This window comes from Amphiprion ocellaris, chromosome 3, assembly GCF_022539595.1.
Source record: "Amphiprion ocellaris isolate individual 3 ecotype Okinawa chromosome 3, ASM2253959v1, whole genome shotgun sequence".
Classification (NCBI taxonomy): domain Eukaryota; kingdom Metazoa; phylum Chordata; class Actinopteri; family Pomacentridae; genus Amphiprion; species Amphiprion ocellaris.
Window position 1 is genome coordinate 37,552,640 of NC_072768.1, and position 20,997 is coordinate 37,573,636.

Below are 20,997 nucleotides of genomic sequence, written 5' to 3' on the forward strand. Positions count from 1 at the left end.
AGATTATTTATACTATTTAAATTGTTCACATGTACAGATATGATGCGATAAATGTGTCATTTTTTTATCTTTTATGACAAAAATCTTCATATTTTGAAGCTAAAACCAGGAAATGTATAACATATTTCACTCTTTTTAAAAAATTTTATTTCATCTTAATGTATGAAATCTCCAGTTGGATCATCCGTCGATTCATTCTCTGCTGCTTAAACACTCGTATTTTGAGAAATTATTGTTATATTCAGCTGGAAATACGATAACAAGTGATTGCAGCTTAATTCATCCCTGCTGGTTTGTTGTCGTACATTTATACTTATTTTACAGTTAAATCATCATATATATTGTCTAAAATCAAACTTTGCTGCAGAACTCTTTTGTGGAAAATTAGAGCATGAACCTCTTTGGCCTCAGTTAATGATTATGTCCGTAATTGAGTATTTTCTGGGTGAATCGGTTGGTTGTTTGCTCGATAAAATGTCAGAAAATGGTAAAGTGTAGAATTCTCACGACCCAAAATGACAAATGTGTCGTTTTAGCCAAAGATATTCAGTTTAGTGTCACAGAGGAGGAAAGAAAAACAGAAAACATTCACATTTAAGAAGGAGGAATTCGAGAAGTTGTTCAATAATGAAGTTTTTGGGGTGTTTTATTCTAATTTATTGAGATGGAAACTCAGATTTTCTGTTTAAACATGAACAGTTTAAGGATTTTACTGTTTGTGCTGCAGGAATAACAGCAGCGTTTTACAGGCCTCTTTTCCACAGTAACCTTTGTGTGTGTGTGTGTGTGTGTGTGTGTGTGTGTGTGTGTGTGTGTGTGTGTGTGTGTGTGTGTGTGTGTGTGTGTGTGTGTGTGTGTGTGTGTGTGTGTGTGTGTGTGTGATTTATGGTTGTGTTTGGGTTAACGTTATATTTGGAGCTGCTTACAGTTTTCCAGCTGTTGCTCTGCAGTTGTTCTGAGCCTCCAGCAGCAGATGTTGTTGCTGCTGCGCCTCTTATTATCATTATTATTATTTCTACTGTATTGTCTGGTTTTGTTTTGGTTTTTTGGTCGTCACTGGTGACATTTTAGTGTTTTATCATTTTATCTGCAGCTCATTCTCCACGTTCCCTCCCTGAATTCTGCATTTTTTGGCCTGAAATCCATTTATTTCTTACGTTTTCCAAGACGACTCTCGGTCACATTCCTCTTTCTGTTCGCAAGACGACAAGAAAACAAATGTAAAACGGCGTTCCAGGATCTATTTGTGTTGGTTTTTTTTTTAATGTGTCCACGCTGGTGACACCATATTTCAGGAAGGCCGTAGTAAACGCAGGGAAACGGTGCTTTTTAGAAATCAGAACCCAGAATTAGACATAATGCACATTATAATCCACATGCCAAATGTTGAAATTGGATTATTTGCAACATTTTTTGTGATTTCTGACTTAAAAAACAGTGTTTATTAGCACTTGTAGTGGTTTAAAATCTCCAGAGGGGTTCATCTTGTTGTGTTTTTTACATATTTATTGTAGATTGTTGTGGTTTTCATGTTGTAATGTGAGGAAATGTGTCTTGCTGCACATCTGTAGCTGCCTCTGTAGGAAATTATAACCCAGAATTTGACACATGAGGCTAATTTAATGAGGCTAAGAGACAAAAAGGCCACATTTACAGCGATGTTGGGGTTTGGTTTCTGCATTTTTACAGAATCATTATTGTTTTACTAAAACCGCATTCGGGTTTTTGTTCTGGGGTTCGTTGAAACGAGGCAGAAAATGAATAAAGTCTCACACTTTTGAAGCTGAAAAGTTGCTTTGAAGTGCTTCGTTAAACCGACCAGCTGTGGCCTATTTCCCACGGTGTTTTTCACGGCGTCGCTTCTCGGTCTGATTGGTTTCGAGGCCTGAAAGTGGTGTTTTTGTTGACAGCAGGTCGTTGGCTTCCTCAGTAAATGCAGAAGTAGAGCAGCTTATGTTCAGTGGAAGTGACTCTTTGATGCTTTGAGTCCTGCAGCTTTGGACGAGTTCTTCGCTGCAGAGAACATATGACGTGTTTACGTTGGCGTGTGATCGATCCGACGGTCACGGAGAGCGAAGAGGTTCTGAATGAACACGTTACCTCCATCGCCCTCCGAATCTACCACTAAACGTCGGTCTTATTAGTAAATCTGCACTGTAGAATAGGATTTTTTATTCTTTATCTTTTAAACAATTTGCAGTTATTCTACAGATTTTTCCCGTTTTGTAAAATTACAGATATTAGCAAATAAAATTACAAAAAAAGTATTATTTTACTTGTTAACTGGAGAACAAAAACAGGTTGTAAATACACTTTTAAAATGATATATTTTTATAAATATTTGCTCTTTTTCAGTGTCTAACCAGTAATTTATACTATTGTTACTGCATTTTATGTAAATATGCAAAAAATGTCATTTATTGACATGTTATTTACAAAAAAATTGTATATTACAGATTAAAAAATGGTTAATAATTCTTTGTAATAGTTGTTTTGCATATTTTCCTAAATTTTGTTAAATTACAGCAAATGGTAAAATCATAGAAAAAGTAGTCATTTATATGTTGACTGTTAAAAAAAACTGGCCAAAATTAGAAATAATGTTGACATCAAAGATCTGTATTTTTTACAAATTAATTCTTCAAAACAATTGGCTGTAAAATTACTTCTTTTAAAGCTGTGTGGAGTTATTTGAAAGAAAAATTATCTGTTAAAGATTAAAGATGGTGAATAAATTAGACAAATGTCTTAATTTACACGTTAACTGTATAAAAAAACAGGCAAAAACTTTTTGTTTTTATTGAATTAGTTCTTCAAAATGTTTGACAATAAAATTGCTCTATTTTTTATTGTATTTAAATTGGCAAAAAAAATTATCTTACACATAAACACTATTTTATATATATATATATATATATATATATATATATATATATATATATATATATATATATATATATATATATATATATATATATATATATATATATATATATATATATGGATTAAAAATAATAAATAAAACCGTTATGCATTATGCAGCTTGTCCTGTTTTGTTAATTTACAGATCATAGTAAAATCATAGAAAAAGTATTATATTTTTTTTAAAATGGACAACGTTATGAATAATGTCCAAATCAAAAATCTGTATTTTTACAAATAGTAATAAATTCTTTAAAATATTTGACTGTGGAATTACTTCTGTAATGTTTGGAATTATTTGAAAGAAAAATAATCTCTATTACAGATTAAAAAATGGTAAATAAATTAGAGTTAATAACTAGTAAAGTTAAACAAAAATGTCTTAATTTACATGTTAACTGTATAAAAAAACAGGGAAACACTGTAAATAATGTTCACATCAGACTTGTGTATTTGTACAGATATTAATTAGTTCTTTAAAATGTTTGACTATAAAATTGCAATTTTTTTAAACTGTATTTCAGTGTATTAAAACATTATGAATACAGATATGTTCTGTTATTCGATAGGAAAAAAATGTATATATAAGGGTTGAAAAATAATAAATGAAACTGCTATGCATGATGCAGATTGTTAAATTACTGAGAATATCTAATAAAACTTAATTTACATGTTATCAACTTTAACTATAATCACCATCCCATCAAAAATGTGTTAATTTATTTTATTTAACAAACAGTAGTTCGTTCTTGTCTTATTTTTTCTGGTGCTCTTGCTGCCAGATTGTTTTGTTTAGTTTTTTTTGTGTTTCTTTTGTACAGTGTGAATCAGGATGTGAACTGGTGATGTTTGCAGGGTGACGCTACAAGAGGAAATGTGCAGAACTTATATCTGTCTTTAACAGGACACTTGTGGTTGTCACTTTGTGTGACGCATTAAAGCAGTTTCTAAACCCGGTGACGGTGGAGCTGCAACTTTAAAATGAATTATCAGCTGTTTTCACAACGGATCCATCAGTTTCATAACTTTAGTTAAAACATAACAACATTCTGATGGTGTGAATGTGTTCAGACGGTGAAACGGTAGAAGAGTTTCCAGGTTGAACTGCAGGCAGCGTTTCCACAACGTAATGGATCGATGAAATAAACGCAGCATGGCTCAGAAACAGTGAACAGAGGAGCAAGTTGTTGGAGATATGGAGAACATCTTTCTAGAAATGATGTAAGAGAAGAGAGGAAAAGTTTGTAAACACGGAAACAGTAAAATATCAATAAAATGTGGAGACAAAACCACCACAGACACAAAATAACAACAATAAGATGCAAAATTACATCAAAGGAAGACAAAATGACAAAAATGAGACAAAATGACAAAATAAAAACACAAAACTGAGACAAGAGAGGCTGAGAGGAAAATCAAAGCTATTGGATCAATAAAATAAACACAGCATGGTTCAGAAACAGTGAACAGAGGAGCAAGTTGTTGGAGATACATTCAGCATGGAGAAACATCTTTCTACTGATGATAGGCAGAGTAGAGAGAAAAAGTCTGGAAACATGGAGATAGTTAAATATTGATACAATGTGGAGACAAAACCACCACAAAGAGACACAAAATGACATGACTAAGATACAAAAAAGCATAGAAAATAATACGCAAAATGACAAAAGGAAAACAAGATGACAAAAACAAGAAACAAAGCAACAAAAATGAAATACAAACTGAGAAAAAAAATAGACACCAAATGACAAAAAAACACGAAGATGATAAAAAGAGTAGAGAAAAAGTCTGTAGAGGCTGGAAACATGGAAATTGTTAAATATCTATAGTATGTGGAAATAAAACTACCACAAAGAGACACTAGACAACAAAAATAAGACGCAAAATGACACAAATGAAGACAAAATGACAAAACCAAAAACAAAGCAACAAAAGCGAAACACAGACTGAGAAAAAACTGGACACAAAATGACAAAAACGAGATACAGAACAAAAGAAAATGAGGAATAAAATAACACAAACCCGACAAAAAAGACAAATCAATGCAGCATGGTTCAGAAACAGTGAACAGAGGAGGAAGTTGTTGGAGATACATTCAGCATGGAGAAACATCTTTCTACAGTTAGTAAAGGTTGTAAAAATGTCAATATTCTAATGTCTAAAGCATGTAAAGTCATTACTTTTTGCCAGTATTGGGAACACGTGGGACATTTCTCAATTTTTGTACAATTGAGAGTGAAGAAATTAATATTTTTTCTGACATTTCTTCATTCTCTCTCCTTCTTTGTGGTTCTTCTGTTTCCATAGAGGTGCAGGAGCAAAAACACCCCAAAACGTTTGGTGTTTGGAGGGTTAAAACTGACTTTTGATGATTTCCAAACAGTCACAGATGAATTTTCTGTTGATTTCCCACAGTTAAACACTAAATGATGAACTTTAGCGACCTGCTGGTGTGGTTGTCTGACCTATAAAATGGCTGCCTGACCTTTTAGAGGTTAAACAGCTATCCGTCCGTCCAGTCAGCTGTTCTCTGCGGCTGCTGATGTGTTCCTCGCTTTGAGTCGCCGTCTGAAAGTTTTCCTGCTGTATCTGGGAGCTGATGTTCCTGTTGATCAGTGACTCAGCGTTTACAGGAGCTTTTCACAGTCACGCCTCACCTGACGCTTACGGGAAAAGACGAATATATTATTTTAACATCAGCGAGGCTCAGACACAGTGGTTTCTGCTGCAGGTCTCACTGGTAGACCTCTCAGTAGGTCGTGTTTTACAGTAGTTGATCACTATACGTACAATATGGTGGTCTACATTAATGGAATATAAATACCTCAGAGACAGGATTAGGGGTTCAGACCCAGAATGATACACAAAAGGACTAAGATAAGACATAAGATGACTAAATCGTTACACAAAATGGCCAAAATGAGACATGAACCAACCAAATTGAGACACAAAACGACAACAAAGAGAAACAAAAAGACAAAAATTAGAACCAAAACGTTGACAAATACACACAAAGCAAAAAAAAGTGACAGAAAACAACGAAAATGAAACACAAAATGACCAAACTGAGGTACAAAATCACTAAAATGTGACACAAAACAACAAAAATGAGGCAATAAATGGCTAAAATGTGACACAAAACAACAAAACTAAGACCATTGAATGACCAAAACAAGACATTAAATGACCACAAGACACCAAACGACCAAAACAAGACATTAAATGATCAAAATAAGACATTAAATGACCAAAATAAGACATCAAATGATCAAAATAAGACCCCAAACGACCAAAACAAGACATTAAATGACCACAAAACACCAAACGACCAAAACAAGACATTAAATGATCAAAATAAGACATTAAATGATCAAAATAAGACCCCAAACGACCAAAACAAGACATTCAACAACCAAAACGAGAGATTAAATGACCAAAATAAGACATTAAACGACCAAAACGAGACAAAAAAACCTGCAGAAACACAGAAAAAAAACCCAAAACTGATAAAAAATGGCAACAAAAAGGCATAAACTGACTAAAATGAGACAAAAATTCGACATAAAATCACCATAAAGGGATGTAAAATGACTAAAAAAGAAGAGACTCACAGCAACACCAAATAGGTAATTGTTTAAAATATAAAACCTTTACACTTTCTTATCAAATAAATAAAAGGTACAGTTGATAATAGGTTTTATTTATATGTTTTTATATACAAAAATTCAGATTATATGGATGTGATCGGAGGAAAATTGTAATAAAATGTGTTTAGCAGAAGCATATAAAAGTTGACATTTCGGATGCAAATTTTCACGCTTTCCGCGTTTCCATCGAAGCGGCAGAACGACGCGATCTGATCTGAAACACGGCGAGGGCTTTTGTTTCCGTCTTATTTCCTCCTTTCCATCGTCGCTCGCTGTCTGCTTCTCCTTGGAAACAAAAAAAAAACATAACATACATCTCCATCCTCTTGTTTCCATGGCAACGCAGCAGCGAGGAGAGGAGCTGTGGCCTCCTCCAGCGTGAAAAAGAGACGGAGTAAGAAAGGGAGGGGAAAAAAAGGAGGATGACGAGCAGGGAAAGAAAGAACAGAAAGAAAGAAAGAAAGAAAAAGAGGAGGGCAGAGGGAGGCAATCAGCGCTCGCTCTTGTGCAGGATGCAAGAGTATCTATGGTAACCTCGGGCTGTTATCAGAAAATTGGAGTCCTTTCTGTTTGTCTGCTCGGCAACACAACGCCGTTTATCTCCCGCTTCGTATGCGGCTCTTTGTGTTGTTACCGTGAGCCGAACGTCAGGATTTAGCAGCAGACATGTAGATGGACAGACATGTGGACAGACGTGTAGACGGACATGTAGACGGACATGTAGACAGACAGACGTGAGCTAGACGTTTGCTCTTCTAAAGAAAATGAGACATCTCGCCCAGAACCAATATTTGCCCTGGACGCCGTCGTAATGAAAATCCTGTATGCGGTTTCACAACAGAGGAGGGGGGAGGGAAACAGAAGAAGAGCCGGCTCGCTCTATCAGCAGCGGAGGGAGGTGTAAATAAAGGAATAGCATGTTTGTTCTTCATCCGGAGGGGGGAGGAGGAGGATGGAGGAAGATGGATGCAATTAAAGAGGAGAACCACCTGTCTGCTGGAGGGACGTTCTTCTGCTTCCACGTTTTTAAAAAAAAAAAAAAAGATGTGTTTGTGTTTAGTGGAGCCACAGATGGATTGTTTATCTGTCTGGAAGCTGCAGCAGAAGAACAAGAAACTAGCCTAGAGACTAAAATGTGAACCAAATTAATGAAAATGAGACACTTAATGACCAAAATGAGGCACATGATCACTAAAATGTGACAGAAAACAACAAAAATAAGACACAAAACAACAAAAATGAGGCACAAAATTACTTAAATGTAACACAAACCAATAAAACAACAAAAATGACGCCAAAAAGACTAAAATATGACACAGAACAATGAAAATGAGACATAATGACCAAAATGAGACACAACATGACAAAAATGTGACAAAACAACAAAAATAAGCCACAAAACGACAAAAATGAGACACAGAACGACAAAAATGAGGCACAAAAGGACTAAAATGTGACACAAAACAACAAAAATAAGACAACAAAAATGAGACACAAACAACAAAAATGAGGCACAAAACAAAAATGAGGCACAAAAGGACTAAAATGTGACAAACAATGAAAATAAGACACAAAACAACGAAAATGAAACACAGAGCGACCAAAACGAGACACAAATAGAGGAAGATAGATGCAATTAAAGAGGAGAACCACCTGTCTGCAGCTTTTCTGCTTCCACGTAAAAAAGCTCAGATGTGTTTGTGTTTAGTGGAGCCACAGATGGATTGTTTATCTGTCTGGAAGCTGCAGAAGAAGAAACAGGGAGGCCTCGTATGAGACTGTTGTAGTTGGGATGTTAATGTAAATATGAAGCTAAAAGCAACCACTCAGAGAACGCAAACAGACGTGGAACAACTGCACATGCACTGAAAATGAAAATAGGTGTAAAAGAAGCTGCTGCTGTTACAGTAGTAAATGTGATGAAAGGTCACAACAAATTACAGGTGAAATTATGTCAGAAAGCTAATGAATGACAGCAAAGAGACGTTTAATTACAGTAAATGCACACAAAATGCCCTTTGAAAGACTCAAAATGGCATCAGAGAGATAAAATATTACCAAAAAGACATGAATAAGGATCAAAAAGAGACAAGAAGTGACCACAGTGAAACCAAAAAATACTGCAAAGACACAAATTGACTACTAAGAGACTCAAAATAACTGTGAAGGGATTTAAAATGACCACAAAGAGGCAAGAAAATGGTCAAAACGAGACAAAAAATGACCATAAATAGATAAAAAATGACCTTAAAGAGACAAAAAACTACCACAACGAGACTAGACATGACTGCAAAGACACAAATTGACCGTTTGTTACCAAAAAATTCACATGCAATGTGAAACGGTAAAATTCAACTGCTACTTTATGTGACAAAACAAACGTATTTAGTGATGCTGGACCATTGAAAGAGGCCGTTTAATACTTAGAGGATAAATTTGCTTTAGCTACGGCTATCTCAAATGGCTAGCTATCTTGTTGTTTGTATTTTACATGCTGTTTATTGTTTTTTTTCCACAAACTTATAATTTTTACATTGTAAGGTACAATTTCAAGAAGTCTGATTCAAATGTTCACTTTAAATCAAACAAAATCCCATTCAAGCAGAGACAGAGACTGTAGATGCAGCAGTTAGCGCTACTTTAAGCTTGGCTAGTTAGCGTTTAGCAGCACTATGTTATGTGGTATTACTCATCTCTCTGTTATGATTAAACTATTTCAGTATTTATGTGACCAGCTCAATCTTCAATCTCCAAAATGTTAGACCATCAAAAAAATTTTTTTTTGAAATATAGGAAACAAGACAAAATGTATAAATTAGCTTTAGCTATGGCTATCTTGAGTGGCTCGCTATCTTGCGGTTTGTATTTTACATGCTGTTTATTTTTCCCCACATAAAGTTTACGTTGTAAGGTACAATTTCAAAAAGTCTGACAAATATTAACTTTTAATCAAACTAAATTCCTTTAGATGCAGCTGTTACTGCTACTGTACGCTAGGCTAGTTAGCTTTTAGCAGCACTATGTTATGTGGTATTACTCATCTCTCTATTATGATTAAATTAAAATATTTCAGTATTTATATGACCAACTCAACCACCAATACGTTAGACCATCAAAATACATTTTTGAAATATAAGAAACAAGAAAAGATTTTGGAAATTAGCTTTAGCTACAGCTAACTTAGCTAGTTTAATCTCTACTGCTTCGTTTGTATTCTTTGCGTTTTCTTTTCAGAAAAATGCACACAGTGTTATGTTTATATGATAAGGTAAAATGTAAAATATGAAAGTCTTTCCCAGTTTATTCCCTTCCATCCTCACACTCTTCCTTCTACTGTATTTTCTCATCTTTTCTACTTCCCTGATGGAAACCTGGTGCATCGTAATCTGATCTCCCCAGAAGCACATCTGCAGGCTGTTATTCCTCTGTATATTCACCCCGATTCAACCGAGCCGTCCTGAAGATCCCATGACAGCATGTTGACTTGTTTACACTAGTTCTCTTCATCCTCTATTATCTCTGCTGCTACTTGGAATCACACTCGGCTCAGAGGAGCGAATCAGAACTTATCCGCCGATCGCACACAACTCAGTTATGTAAGTTCTGCTTTCAAAGGTTCCTGAAATACTTTTATCTTTACGAAGAATTCAGATGCATCTCTGCGGTCTGTCGCAGCTCGACGACTGCATCCAGCGATTTTATAAAAGGGAAAAAAACAGTCCCAAAAAAAACGAAAAGTAAAGAAAAATGACGCACAAAAAGACTAAAATGTGACACAAAACAACAGAAATAAGACACAAAACGTTACAAATGACGCACAAAATGACTAAAATGTGAAAAAAAAAAACAGTAAAAGAAAAGTGAGGCTGATAATTGTCCTAATTAGGGTCCAGCTACAGCCCCTGCAGATGACGTGGGCCCTTTGTGTGGACGTTCAGCTAATCTCCCATCAGCAGTAATTGGTAGTAAATCATGCAGTGACGCTGAAGTCTGGGAAATCAGCTGCTGAATCACTCGGTTTCAGACACACGTCTTATTGTAGCGTGGCCTTAAACATTTCTCTTGCGGGTTCGGACGTATACAGGCTGGGTTTGCTCGTGGTTTTCGCTGGGCCTCGATGTTTTTAATCCTCTCCCCTCCCCTCTCTAAAGACTCTTCTGTTCCTGAGTCCGGAAACTTGTGGTCATTTGTCAGCGTTTCTGTAATCATTTTGAGACGAGCAAACAGGTTGTGGCCTGTTACTCAGCTGCACAGCGACGGGCCTCAGATCAGCCAACACATCCACACACGAAAAGACACACAACATGACTGCAAACAGACAGAGACACACAAGATGACTGCAAACAGACACACAAGATGACTGCAAACAGACAGAGACACACAACATGACTGCAAACAGACACACAAGATGACTGCAAACAGACAGAGACACACAAGATGACTGCAAAGAGACACAAAGACACACAAGATGACTGCAAACAGACACACAAGATGACTGCAAACAGACACACAAGATGACTGCAAACAGACACAAAGACACACAACATGACTGCAGACACAAAGACACACAACATGACTGCAAACAGACACACAAGATGACCGCAAAGAGACACAAAATGACACAAAGAGATACAAAAATATTACAAAGACACACAAAACTACTACAAAGAGACACAAAATGACAGACAAAATTACTACAGAGACACAAAAGACTACACAGTGACACAACACAATGACAAAAAAACAGAAAACGACACCCTGTGGTCTCAGAGCTCCTCTGTCACATCTAGCTGTGTGTGTTTGTGTGTTGATGTACAGTAAAACCCTGGCTGTGTGTCTCTGGCTGGTGTTTGTGTGATTAATGGCTTTTGCTAAATTGATTTTCCACGTTGTGGGGCTGATAAAGTCGGCTGTGCGCGGCGCTGTGCGGACGTCGTGTTTACTCAGGGCAGGTTAGCTCAGGATATGTTTCTTTTTGTCTTTCCAGCTGACTGCCAGTAAAAATAGATGTCTTTCTTGTGCTCTGTTTAAATACGCAGCGTGTAGTGTAAATGTTGGACTAACATCCTGGTGTTTCCTCTGCAGCCCACCGGCTACATGGAGACGTCGCTGTCCTACAGCTCCATAGAGGATCTGCAGCTCCTCTCCTGGGACAACGCTCCCAAATACTGTGTCCAGCTCAGCTTTCCTGGAGGCACCGTCCTGCTGCAGGTATCAGCACAGAGGAAAACCACCGCTACTCAGTAATTTACACAGAATAAACAGAGTTCCTGCTCCTCCTTTAAAGAATAGCTGTGACTAGACGACACCTGGGTGCTTTTCTCAATCCAGACTTCATCACACTAGATCAAAAACCACCACATCTACACTTTTTAAATCTGTTTTAAAGACAATTTTTGTCTCCTGTAGCTAAAATAAAGGTTTCCCAAATTTGAAAGTGGGTTTTCAACAGGATTTACCTTCTCACAACATGAACTTTCCCATAAAACAGTGACAAAGACACACTAATTGACTACATGGAGAACAACAGACAACTATGGAGACACAAAATGACTATAAAGAGACAAAAACACACTTGACTACAAAGAAAAAACAAACAACTACAAGGAGACGCACAATACACAACCTAAGAGTTACAAAACAGCCACAAAGTACTACAAAGAGACACAAAGTGATGACAAAAGTGACCCCAAAAAGACAGAAAACGACCAGAAATAAAAAACTACAAATAGACACAAAATGACTAAAGAGACACAACGTGACTAGAAAGATGTGAAAAAGAACCACACAGAGAACCAAGAAGATCCTGAAGTGACGCAAAATGATTAAAAATATACAAAATGACTAAAAATTGACACAAAATGACCAAAAAGAAGCACAAAATAAACAAAAATATACACAAAATGACCAAAAAAGAGAGACAAAATGACTAAAGAGACATGACAAAAAAATGGCCACAAAGACTCAAAATGACTAAAAATAGACACAAAATGACCACAAAGGGACACAAAATTACTAAAAATAGACAAAAGGACTAAAAATAGACACAAAATGACCAGAAAGAGACACAAAATTAATAAAAATAGACACAAAATGACCATGAAGGAAACACAGAATGACTAAAGAGACACAAAGTGATCAGAAAGAGACACAAAATTAATAAAAATAGACACAAAATTAATAGAAATAGACACAAAATTAATAAAAATAGACATAAAATGACTAAAAACAGACAAAATTACTAAAAACAGACACAAAATGACCAAAAAGAGACACAAGAACAACCACAAAAAGATACAAAATGACAGCAAAACAGCAAAAAATGACCACAAACATGATAAAGGGCCATTTCAAATCTCTTAATTATAGTGAATCGTATTCTTATGTAGGAGGGTGACCATAAAGACAATAAAATTAGCATAAAGAGACCAAAAACGACCTGACAGAGGAAAAAAATATTATTAACAGATGCAAAAGGAATAAAAGGAGACATGAAATGACAGCAAAGAGTCAGAAAATGAGCATAAAGAGACTAAAAATGACCAGAAAGAGGAAAAACTACAATAAATAGATGCAAAATGACTAAAAAGAGACACAAAATTGCCACAAAAATATACAAAACATCTACAAAATTGCAACAAAACAGCAAAGAAATGACCACAAACATGATAAAGGGGCATTTTAAATCTTTTAATTATAGCGAATCATATTCTTATGTAGGAGGGTGACCACAAAGGCAAAAAATGAGCATAAAGAGACCAAAAACGACCCGAAAGAGGAAAAAACTATTATTAACAGATGCAAAAGGACTAAAAGGAGACATGAAATTGCCACAAAAATGTGCAAAACATCCACGAAATTGCAACAAAACAGCAAAGAAATGACCACAAACATGATGAAGGGGCATTTTAAGTCCTCTTGAAACTCTGAAACTGAGCAGAAAGAGCACGAAAGCTACTATAAATAGATGCAAAATGACTAAAAATACACCATAAAATGACTACAGAGACCCAAAACGACCCAGAAACAGCTTGTTGTTGATTCTCAGTTTGTATTCTGTCCGTTGTAACAGAACTGCTGTACGTACGACGGTACCGTCTGAAACTAAACACAGAAAGCAGAGTTCTGCCTGATTACTGCTGTGATTAACGATCAGAGTGATTTCTGGCTGCTGGGAACTTTGCTCCCGATTCCTCCCCAGCGACTCGTATTTTTATCTGTTTACTTGAGTATGTGGTGAAAGAGATCGTTTTAGTTTTCCATGGCAGCATTTCATAACCACAACCATCTCTCACCTCCTCTTTGTGTCAAAAATATTCACATTTTACAGCTAAAAACAGATTTTTTTTGCTTCTCAATCATTCAGATTTGTCATAGATTAGCTTTTAAACCACTTTCTGCTGTTTATCTGCATCCAGGTGACATTAATTCTAGTAATTACATCATTAATAATTCGATAATTGCAGTTTATTTGCAGGTTAAACGAGTATTAAATCATCTTTGTGCTGACTCGGTGACGTCTTTCCTGGACAGACTTTTAGCTCATCGCTGTTAGCTGTTAGCCTAATTAGCTGTGATTGGTACTGAGGGTCAGATCTGTGTAGCTTCCTCCTCCTCATCCTCTTCCTCCTCCTCATCCTCCTCAGCTGTGTTTGCTTTTTCCTGCTGGTCGGTGTTGGAGAGCCACCAGAGGAAAAAGATCTGCTGCTTCTCCAACACGAGGAAACCTAAAGACAGTTTTCAAGCCACCTAAAGAACACAGAAATGATTTAAATTTAACTTGAATGTAGAACTTTACAGGTCCAGATAGTTTATAGGCACTGAAATGTGTCATCAAACCAGACTGCAGCAGCAGTTAGTCAAAGTATCGTTTTATAATAATTTAGTGTCTTATTGAAGTTGTTTTGTATCTTTTTAGCATAATTTTGTTTCTTATTGAGGTCATTTCGCATCTTTTTATAATAATTTAGTGTCTTATTGAAGTCGTTTTTTATCTTTTTATAATAATTTAGTCTTATTGAAGTCGTTTTGTATCTTTTTATAATAATTTTGTGTCTTATTGAGTCGTTTTGTATCTTTTTAGTATAATTTTGTGTCTTATTGAGGTCATTTTGCATCTTCTTATGGTAATTTTGTGTCTTATTGAGGTTGTCCTACATCTCTTTGTGGATATTCTGCATCTTTTTATCCTAATTTTGTGTCTCTGTACTCATTTCACAGCACTTCATGGTAGTTTTGCGTCCCTTATAGCTAATATATTTTCTTTGTGTCAGTTTATACTTAGTCTGGGCCCCTTGTGCTTGTCTTGCGGGGTCTTTTAGGGTCTCTGTTGTTATTTTTGCTTCCTTTTACAGTAATTTTCTGTTTCTTTGAGGCCATTCTGCATCTTTGGTGATAATGTGTCTCTGTGTTCGCTTCACATAACTTCCTGGTGGTATTGAATCTATTTTATTGTCCTTTTCTGCAGTAGTTTTGCATCATTTTGTAGCGTTCTGGGCCCTTTGAGGTCATTTTATTTGTAGTTGTTTTGGGTCTTTCTGGAGCCACTGTTATTGTCTGTGTCCTTGTTTGTATGTTTGGTGGTTATTTAGCATCTCTTTCTAGTCATTTTGGGGTAGTTTTGCATCCCTTAAAGAACCATTTTCTGTTGGTTTGTAGTTATCGGGGCCATTTGTGGTCTTCATGCAGCTCTTCTTTTTCTGTACATGTTAATCATATCGTTGTGGTCATTTAGTTTTTCCCTTTGCAGTTGTTTTGCTTCTGTTGTAGAGTCATTTTCTGCCCTTCTTAGTCATTTCTCTTATTTATTTATTGCATCTTTGTGGTAATTTCACATCTGTAGTTATTTTTGGGCTCTTGCCGTAACTTTTGCTTCATTTCCTGTAACTTATTCTGACCAGCCGTTTATCCCACATGCTGATTTATTAAGTTTTCTCTGGTGAATTATCAGAAAATAGAAACACATCCAGGGAACCAATGATTGTTTCTATGACTCTATGTCTATCTGCTGTACTGATGAAGTTCTGAGGCTCAGAAATGATGGGAAAAGTCCATTAAAATGTGATAAATCTGGATGAAAACACATCTGAGTTCTGGTAAAAACTGACACCATATCAGTTTTACATCCATCCAGGTGGGAGCCAGAATGACATGAAAATTGTCAAAAATGACTCAAAAATGATCCATAATGACAAGAAATGATCCAAGTTGTCATAAAACTTGTTAAAAATGACAAGAAAGATGTCCAAAATGAGTCTGAATTCACCCAAAATTACCCAAAAATGATCCAAACTGACACAAAATGAGTCCACGATGCTTCAAAAATCTACAAAATGACTCAAAATTTGTGCTAAAGGACTCATAAACTATCCAAAATACAGGGAATTTGTTGAAAATAAAATGAAAATGATCTGAAGTTGCTTGAAAATTATCCAGTTTCTGAGTTAACAATTGCCTAAAATTAATATTATTATTATTGAAAGAAATGGTTCTGAACAAAAGCCAGATTTAGTGTTTAGACTGTGACTCCTGGATGGATGTAAAACTGATCTGGTGTCAGTTTTTACCAGAACTCAAGTGTGTTTCTATTAAAAAATGGTCAAATTACATGAAAGCGGTCTAAAATTACACAAAAATTGTCCCAAATTTCTCAATATTCATCATATCTAATAATTTAGTTGTTTTCAGTCTTAATTTTTGTATCAGTTTGAAATAATTCTGGGAAATTTGTGCTGTTTTACATTCTTTATAGTACTTTTTTTGTATTTTTAAGGTCATTTTACATCTTTTTATGGTAATTTTATATATTTTTAAAGGTCATTTTGTGACCTTTACAGTAATTCTGTGTCTTCTTAAGGTCATTTTGCATCTTTTACGGTAATTTTGTGTATTTTTAAGGTCATTTTGCATCCTATAAGGCAATTATTTCGTACTTTAAGGTAATTTTACATCATTTCTGATAATTTAGTTGTTTTCCTGTCTTAATTTTCTATCTGTAGTAGTTTTGTGTCAGTTTGCAATAATTCTGGGACATTTGTTCTTGTTTTGCATATTTACGGTAATTTTGTGTATTTTTAAGGTCATTTTTACATCTTTTTATAGTAATTTTGTGTATTTTTAAAGGTCATTTTTACATCTTTTTATAGTAATTTTGTGTATTTTTAAAGGTCATTTTGTGACCTTTACAGTAATTCTGTGTCTTCTTAAGGTCATTTTGCATCTTTTATGGTAATTTTGTGTATTTTTAAGGTCATTTTGCATCCTATCTGGCAATTTTTACGTACTTTAAGGTAATTTTTCATCACATCTGATAATTTAATTGTTTTCCTGTCTTAATTTTCTATCTCTGTAGTAGTTTTGTGTCAGTTTGCAATAATTCCGGGACATTTGTTCTTGTTTTGCATATTTTACAGTAATTTTGTGTATTTTTAAGGTCATTTTGTGAACTTTATAGTAATTTTGTGTATTTTTAATTTCATTTTACATCCTTTATGGTAATTTTATATCTTCTTAAGGTCATTTTGCGTCCTTTATAGTATTTTTTTCATATTTTAATATTGTTTTGCATCCTTTATAGTAATTTTGTCATCTTTTAATGACATTTTGCGTCTTTTATAATAATTTTCTGTCTTCTTAAGGTCATTTTGCGTCATATCTGATAATTTAGTTGTTTTCCTGTCTTCATTTTCCGTCTCTGTCGTAGTTTTGCGTCAGTTTGCAATAATTCTGGGACATCTGTTCTTGTTTTGTTGTTTGTTTTCATTAAATATACTAAAGTTATTGTAGATAAAGAGTCAGCTGATTCTGAGTAGGTCAGATGGGATCTTTATTGAGATTTCTTTGCGCTTACATGGTTGGTTTAAAGGCGTCGTGGCGTAACTTAAACCAACTAGAATGACGAGAGGCAGCGTCATTGAGCCCAGTTTTAATCTCCTGTGGAGATAAAATCTACAGACTCCTTCACAGCAGCACATAAAAGTGAATTTTGTTTCCTCTATCTGGCTGAAAACGGTACAAACTGTGCAGAACTCACTGTTCCTGCTGCGACGACGACCATTTCTTTCTCCAAACGCAAACCGGTCTGACCATAACCACCGCTTCTACCAACGATCAATTATTTTACTGCTAACAGACACACAGGAAGCAGACGGTTAAATCTGTGAGAATCCATCAATAACCTCCATGTTTCTCCTGTTGTCTCTCCTTTAAATCTGTATTTATCTATCAGAGACTTGATTTAATATAAAAACTGAATAAAATCTGAGATAATAGGATGATTTGTAGCCAATAACTTGTATCTAACTCATCTATTACTGATTATCTGACATGTTTCTCTATTACAGAACTTTCATTTTTTAAATCTAGACTCACTAAAAACCTGTTTCAGTCTCATTCAGCTTCTTAGTCCAGTGATTCTACACAAACACAACCATTCTGTCACTTAGATTGTCGTCATTTGGTGTGTCCAGCTGTTTCCAGCAGATGTTTGGCATCATTTTGCAGCTGTTTGTGGTCGTTTCTTGTCTCTCTGTGGTTGTTTCGTTTGTTTGACATCATTTTCTGTCTCTTTGTTGTCACACTCTCATTTTATGTCACTTTGTGGTCAGTTTGTGTCTGTTTTTTGTTGTTTTCTGTCTCTTTGTGGTCGTTATCTGTCACTCTACAGTTGTTTTGTGTCTCCTTATCATCATTTTGTGTCTTTGTGGTTCTTTTTTGTCTTCTTTGTGCCATCTTTTTGGTTGTTTTTTGTCTTTGGAATCATTTTCTGTCCCCTTTTCATTATTTTATGTCTTTCTGTGTCTCTTTATGGTTGTTTTGTGTCTCTTTGTTGTCATTTTACATCTTTGTAATCATTTTTTGAATCTCTTTGTGATCATTTTGTGTATTTCTTGTTTTTTCTGTCTCATTTTTGTCTCCTTTCTGTCATTTTATGGTTTTTTTTGTGTCGATGCTTTGCTGTTTTCAGTCTCTTTGTGATCATTGTTACTCTTCAGTCGTTTTGTGTCTCCTTGTGGTTCTTTTGCATCTCTGTAGTTGTTTTGTGTCATCTTTTTCTGTGCCTCACTTTCATTATTTTTGTCTGTCGTTATTTTGTGTCCTTTATAGTAGGGCTGCCACAAACGACGCGTCGACGAATCGCCTGAGCACGATACGTCATCAAAAGCGGAAGTGAGCGCGCAATGCAACAGAAATCACCGTCCGAGTGGAGCGCGGAACACGCATGGACATCCGCGCTGTATCGTGCATATATAGTATATGCATATATTATATACGCACAATACAGCGCGGACATCCGCGCCGCATCGTGCATATACTATATATGCACGATACAGCGCGGATGTCCATGCGTGTTCCGCGCTCCACTCGGACGGTGATTTCTGTTGCATTGCGCGCTCACTTCCGCTTTTGATGACGTATCGTGCTCAGGCGATTCGTCGACGCGTCGTTTGTGGCAGCCCTACTTTATAGTTGTTTTTTTAATCTGTTTTTGGTAATTTTCTGTTTCTTTGTGGTTGTTTTGTGTCTCTTTGTTGTCATTTTGAGCCCTTCATGCTCGTTTTGTGTAGGTTTTTGGCATCTGTCTGTGGTTGTTTTGAATATTTTTGAAATAATTTTGTGTCTGTATTGGTTTAGCATCACTTAAAGCTAGTTTGGTCTCTGTGTGGTAGTTTTGCGTCAGTTTGTTGTCATTTTATGCCTTTGTGCTCCTTTTGTGTCTCTTCATGGTCTTTTTGTGGTTGGTTTTGCACATTTTGTGATACTTTTGTCTATCTGTAAGTGTTTTGCATGACTTTCCAGTAGTTTGTGCATCACTTTGTAGTAGTTGTGTGTCTTTGTCATCACTGTGTGCCTTTGAGGTCATTTTTAAAATCTATTTGTGATCATTTTGTGTATTTTTTCTTTTTTTGTCTCCTTTGTTGTCATTTTGTGTCTTTGTGATCATTTTGTCTAGTTTCTTCTGTCTCATTCTTGTCTACTTTTTAGTTGATCTGTGTAGTTTAGTGATTATATAATTTCCCTTTCTTCCTTTCTTGGTACTTTTAGCGTCTCTTTGCTGTAATTTTGTTTCTCCTTGTAGTTGTTGATTTGACAACTGCAGCAGATTTTGTGGCCAATTTCGGTCTCTTTGTGACACATTCTTTGTCTTTTTCCTAATTTAAAAAAAAAAAAAATTATTAAATGAAATTAAAATTTTGTAACACACACAAACAAAACAGTAATATTTATGCAAATATATGGTATCAAGACAAAAGGTCAGTTTTAAAAAGCTAGCAAATATGATATATTATTTAAATTTTTTGTTCTCATTTATTATCCTTTTTCTGTTGTCTTTTTTAAATTTTCTTTACATTTTACAAGTTTAATTTTGGTATTTTTATCATCCTGTGTGTTCGTGAGTCACATTTAAAGCACTTTACGTTTGAGTTTCATGTCAGATCCACCTTCAGAGTGAGTTTATGTATAAACTGTAGATGTGTTGATGTGTTTTTGACTCCAAACTGTGACCTGAGCTCACCTCTAACTATCTGTTTGTGTGTCTGTTGTGTTGCTGCAGGCTGCAAACAGCTACTTGAGGGACCAGTGGTTTCACTCCCTGCAATGGAAGGTAAGATCTCTGACTATTAATTCATTAACTTCACCAGAATCCACACGCTGATATTTCCTGCAGAACCATCACAGACCGACTGGCAGCGCTTCAGGCCTTTATGAGGATCCGACCTGTAAACCAGCAGAGCTAAATCAGGCCGTACAAGGAAGGAAGTGAGGCTGAGCTGCTGCAGTTGCTGCTTTAAAAACTACAAGTACACAACCGAGGCAGGACAGGTGGACGTTACACAGCTCTGGATCCTCACAAACACTTCCTGGGAAATCCAGCCGGACGATTACTAGAGAAACATCCACAAAAAAACACAAATCACACTTTCACAATATTTATCCGTGATGTGTTTGATAATATGTCCAATAATGGGTTGGATTTGTGTTTGTAGTCCTTTTGTGTCTTTATTTAGTTGTTTTGTGTGTCTGTAGTTCTATATTGTCTCTTTGTGATAATTGTGTGTCTCTTTTTGTTCATTTTGCATATTTTTGTAGCTCTTGTGTCTGTAGGTGTTTCTGTGGTCATATTTTGTTTCTATATTGTTGTTTTGTGTGTCTCTGTTGTCCTTTTTTGTCTCTGTAGTTGTTTTGTGTGTTTCTTTGTGATCATTTTGTGTCTCTTTGTTCATTCATCTAGTTGTTTTGTGTGGCTCTGTCTATTTTGTGTCTCTTTGTAGTTGTTTCATGTGTTTCTTTGTGATCATTTTGTGTCCTTTTGTTCATTCATGCCACTGTTTTGTGTGTCTTTGTCTATTTTGTGTCTCTTTCTAGTTGTTTTGTGTGTCTGTGTAGTACTTTTTTGTCTCTTTGTAGTTGTTTTGTGTCTTCCTGT

General features: G+C 35.5%; 1 protein-coding gene across 2 annotated transcripts in view; it reads left to right on the plus strand.

The window, feature by feature from the left end:
- Positions 1–20,997, plus strand: part of cmip (c-Maf inducing protein) — a 71,881-nt gene that overhangs the window by 15,643 nt on the left and 35,241 nt on the right. For both annotated transcript variants that reach the window (XR_008601163.1, XM_055009115.1), the window contains exons 2-3: positions 11,655–11,780; positions 20,125–20,175. Coding sequence is in view for 1 of the 2 variants with exons in the window: in XM_055009115.1 (XP_054865090.1) it covers positions 11,655–11,780; positions 20,125–20,175 (177 nt within the window). In the remaining variant the exon portion in view is untranslated. The remainder of the gene's footprint in view (positions 1–11,654; positions 11,781–20,124; positions 20,176–20,997) is intronic.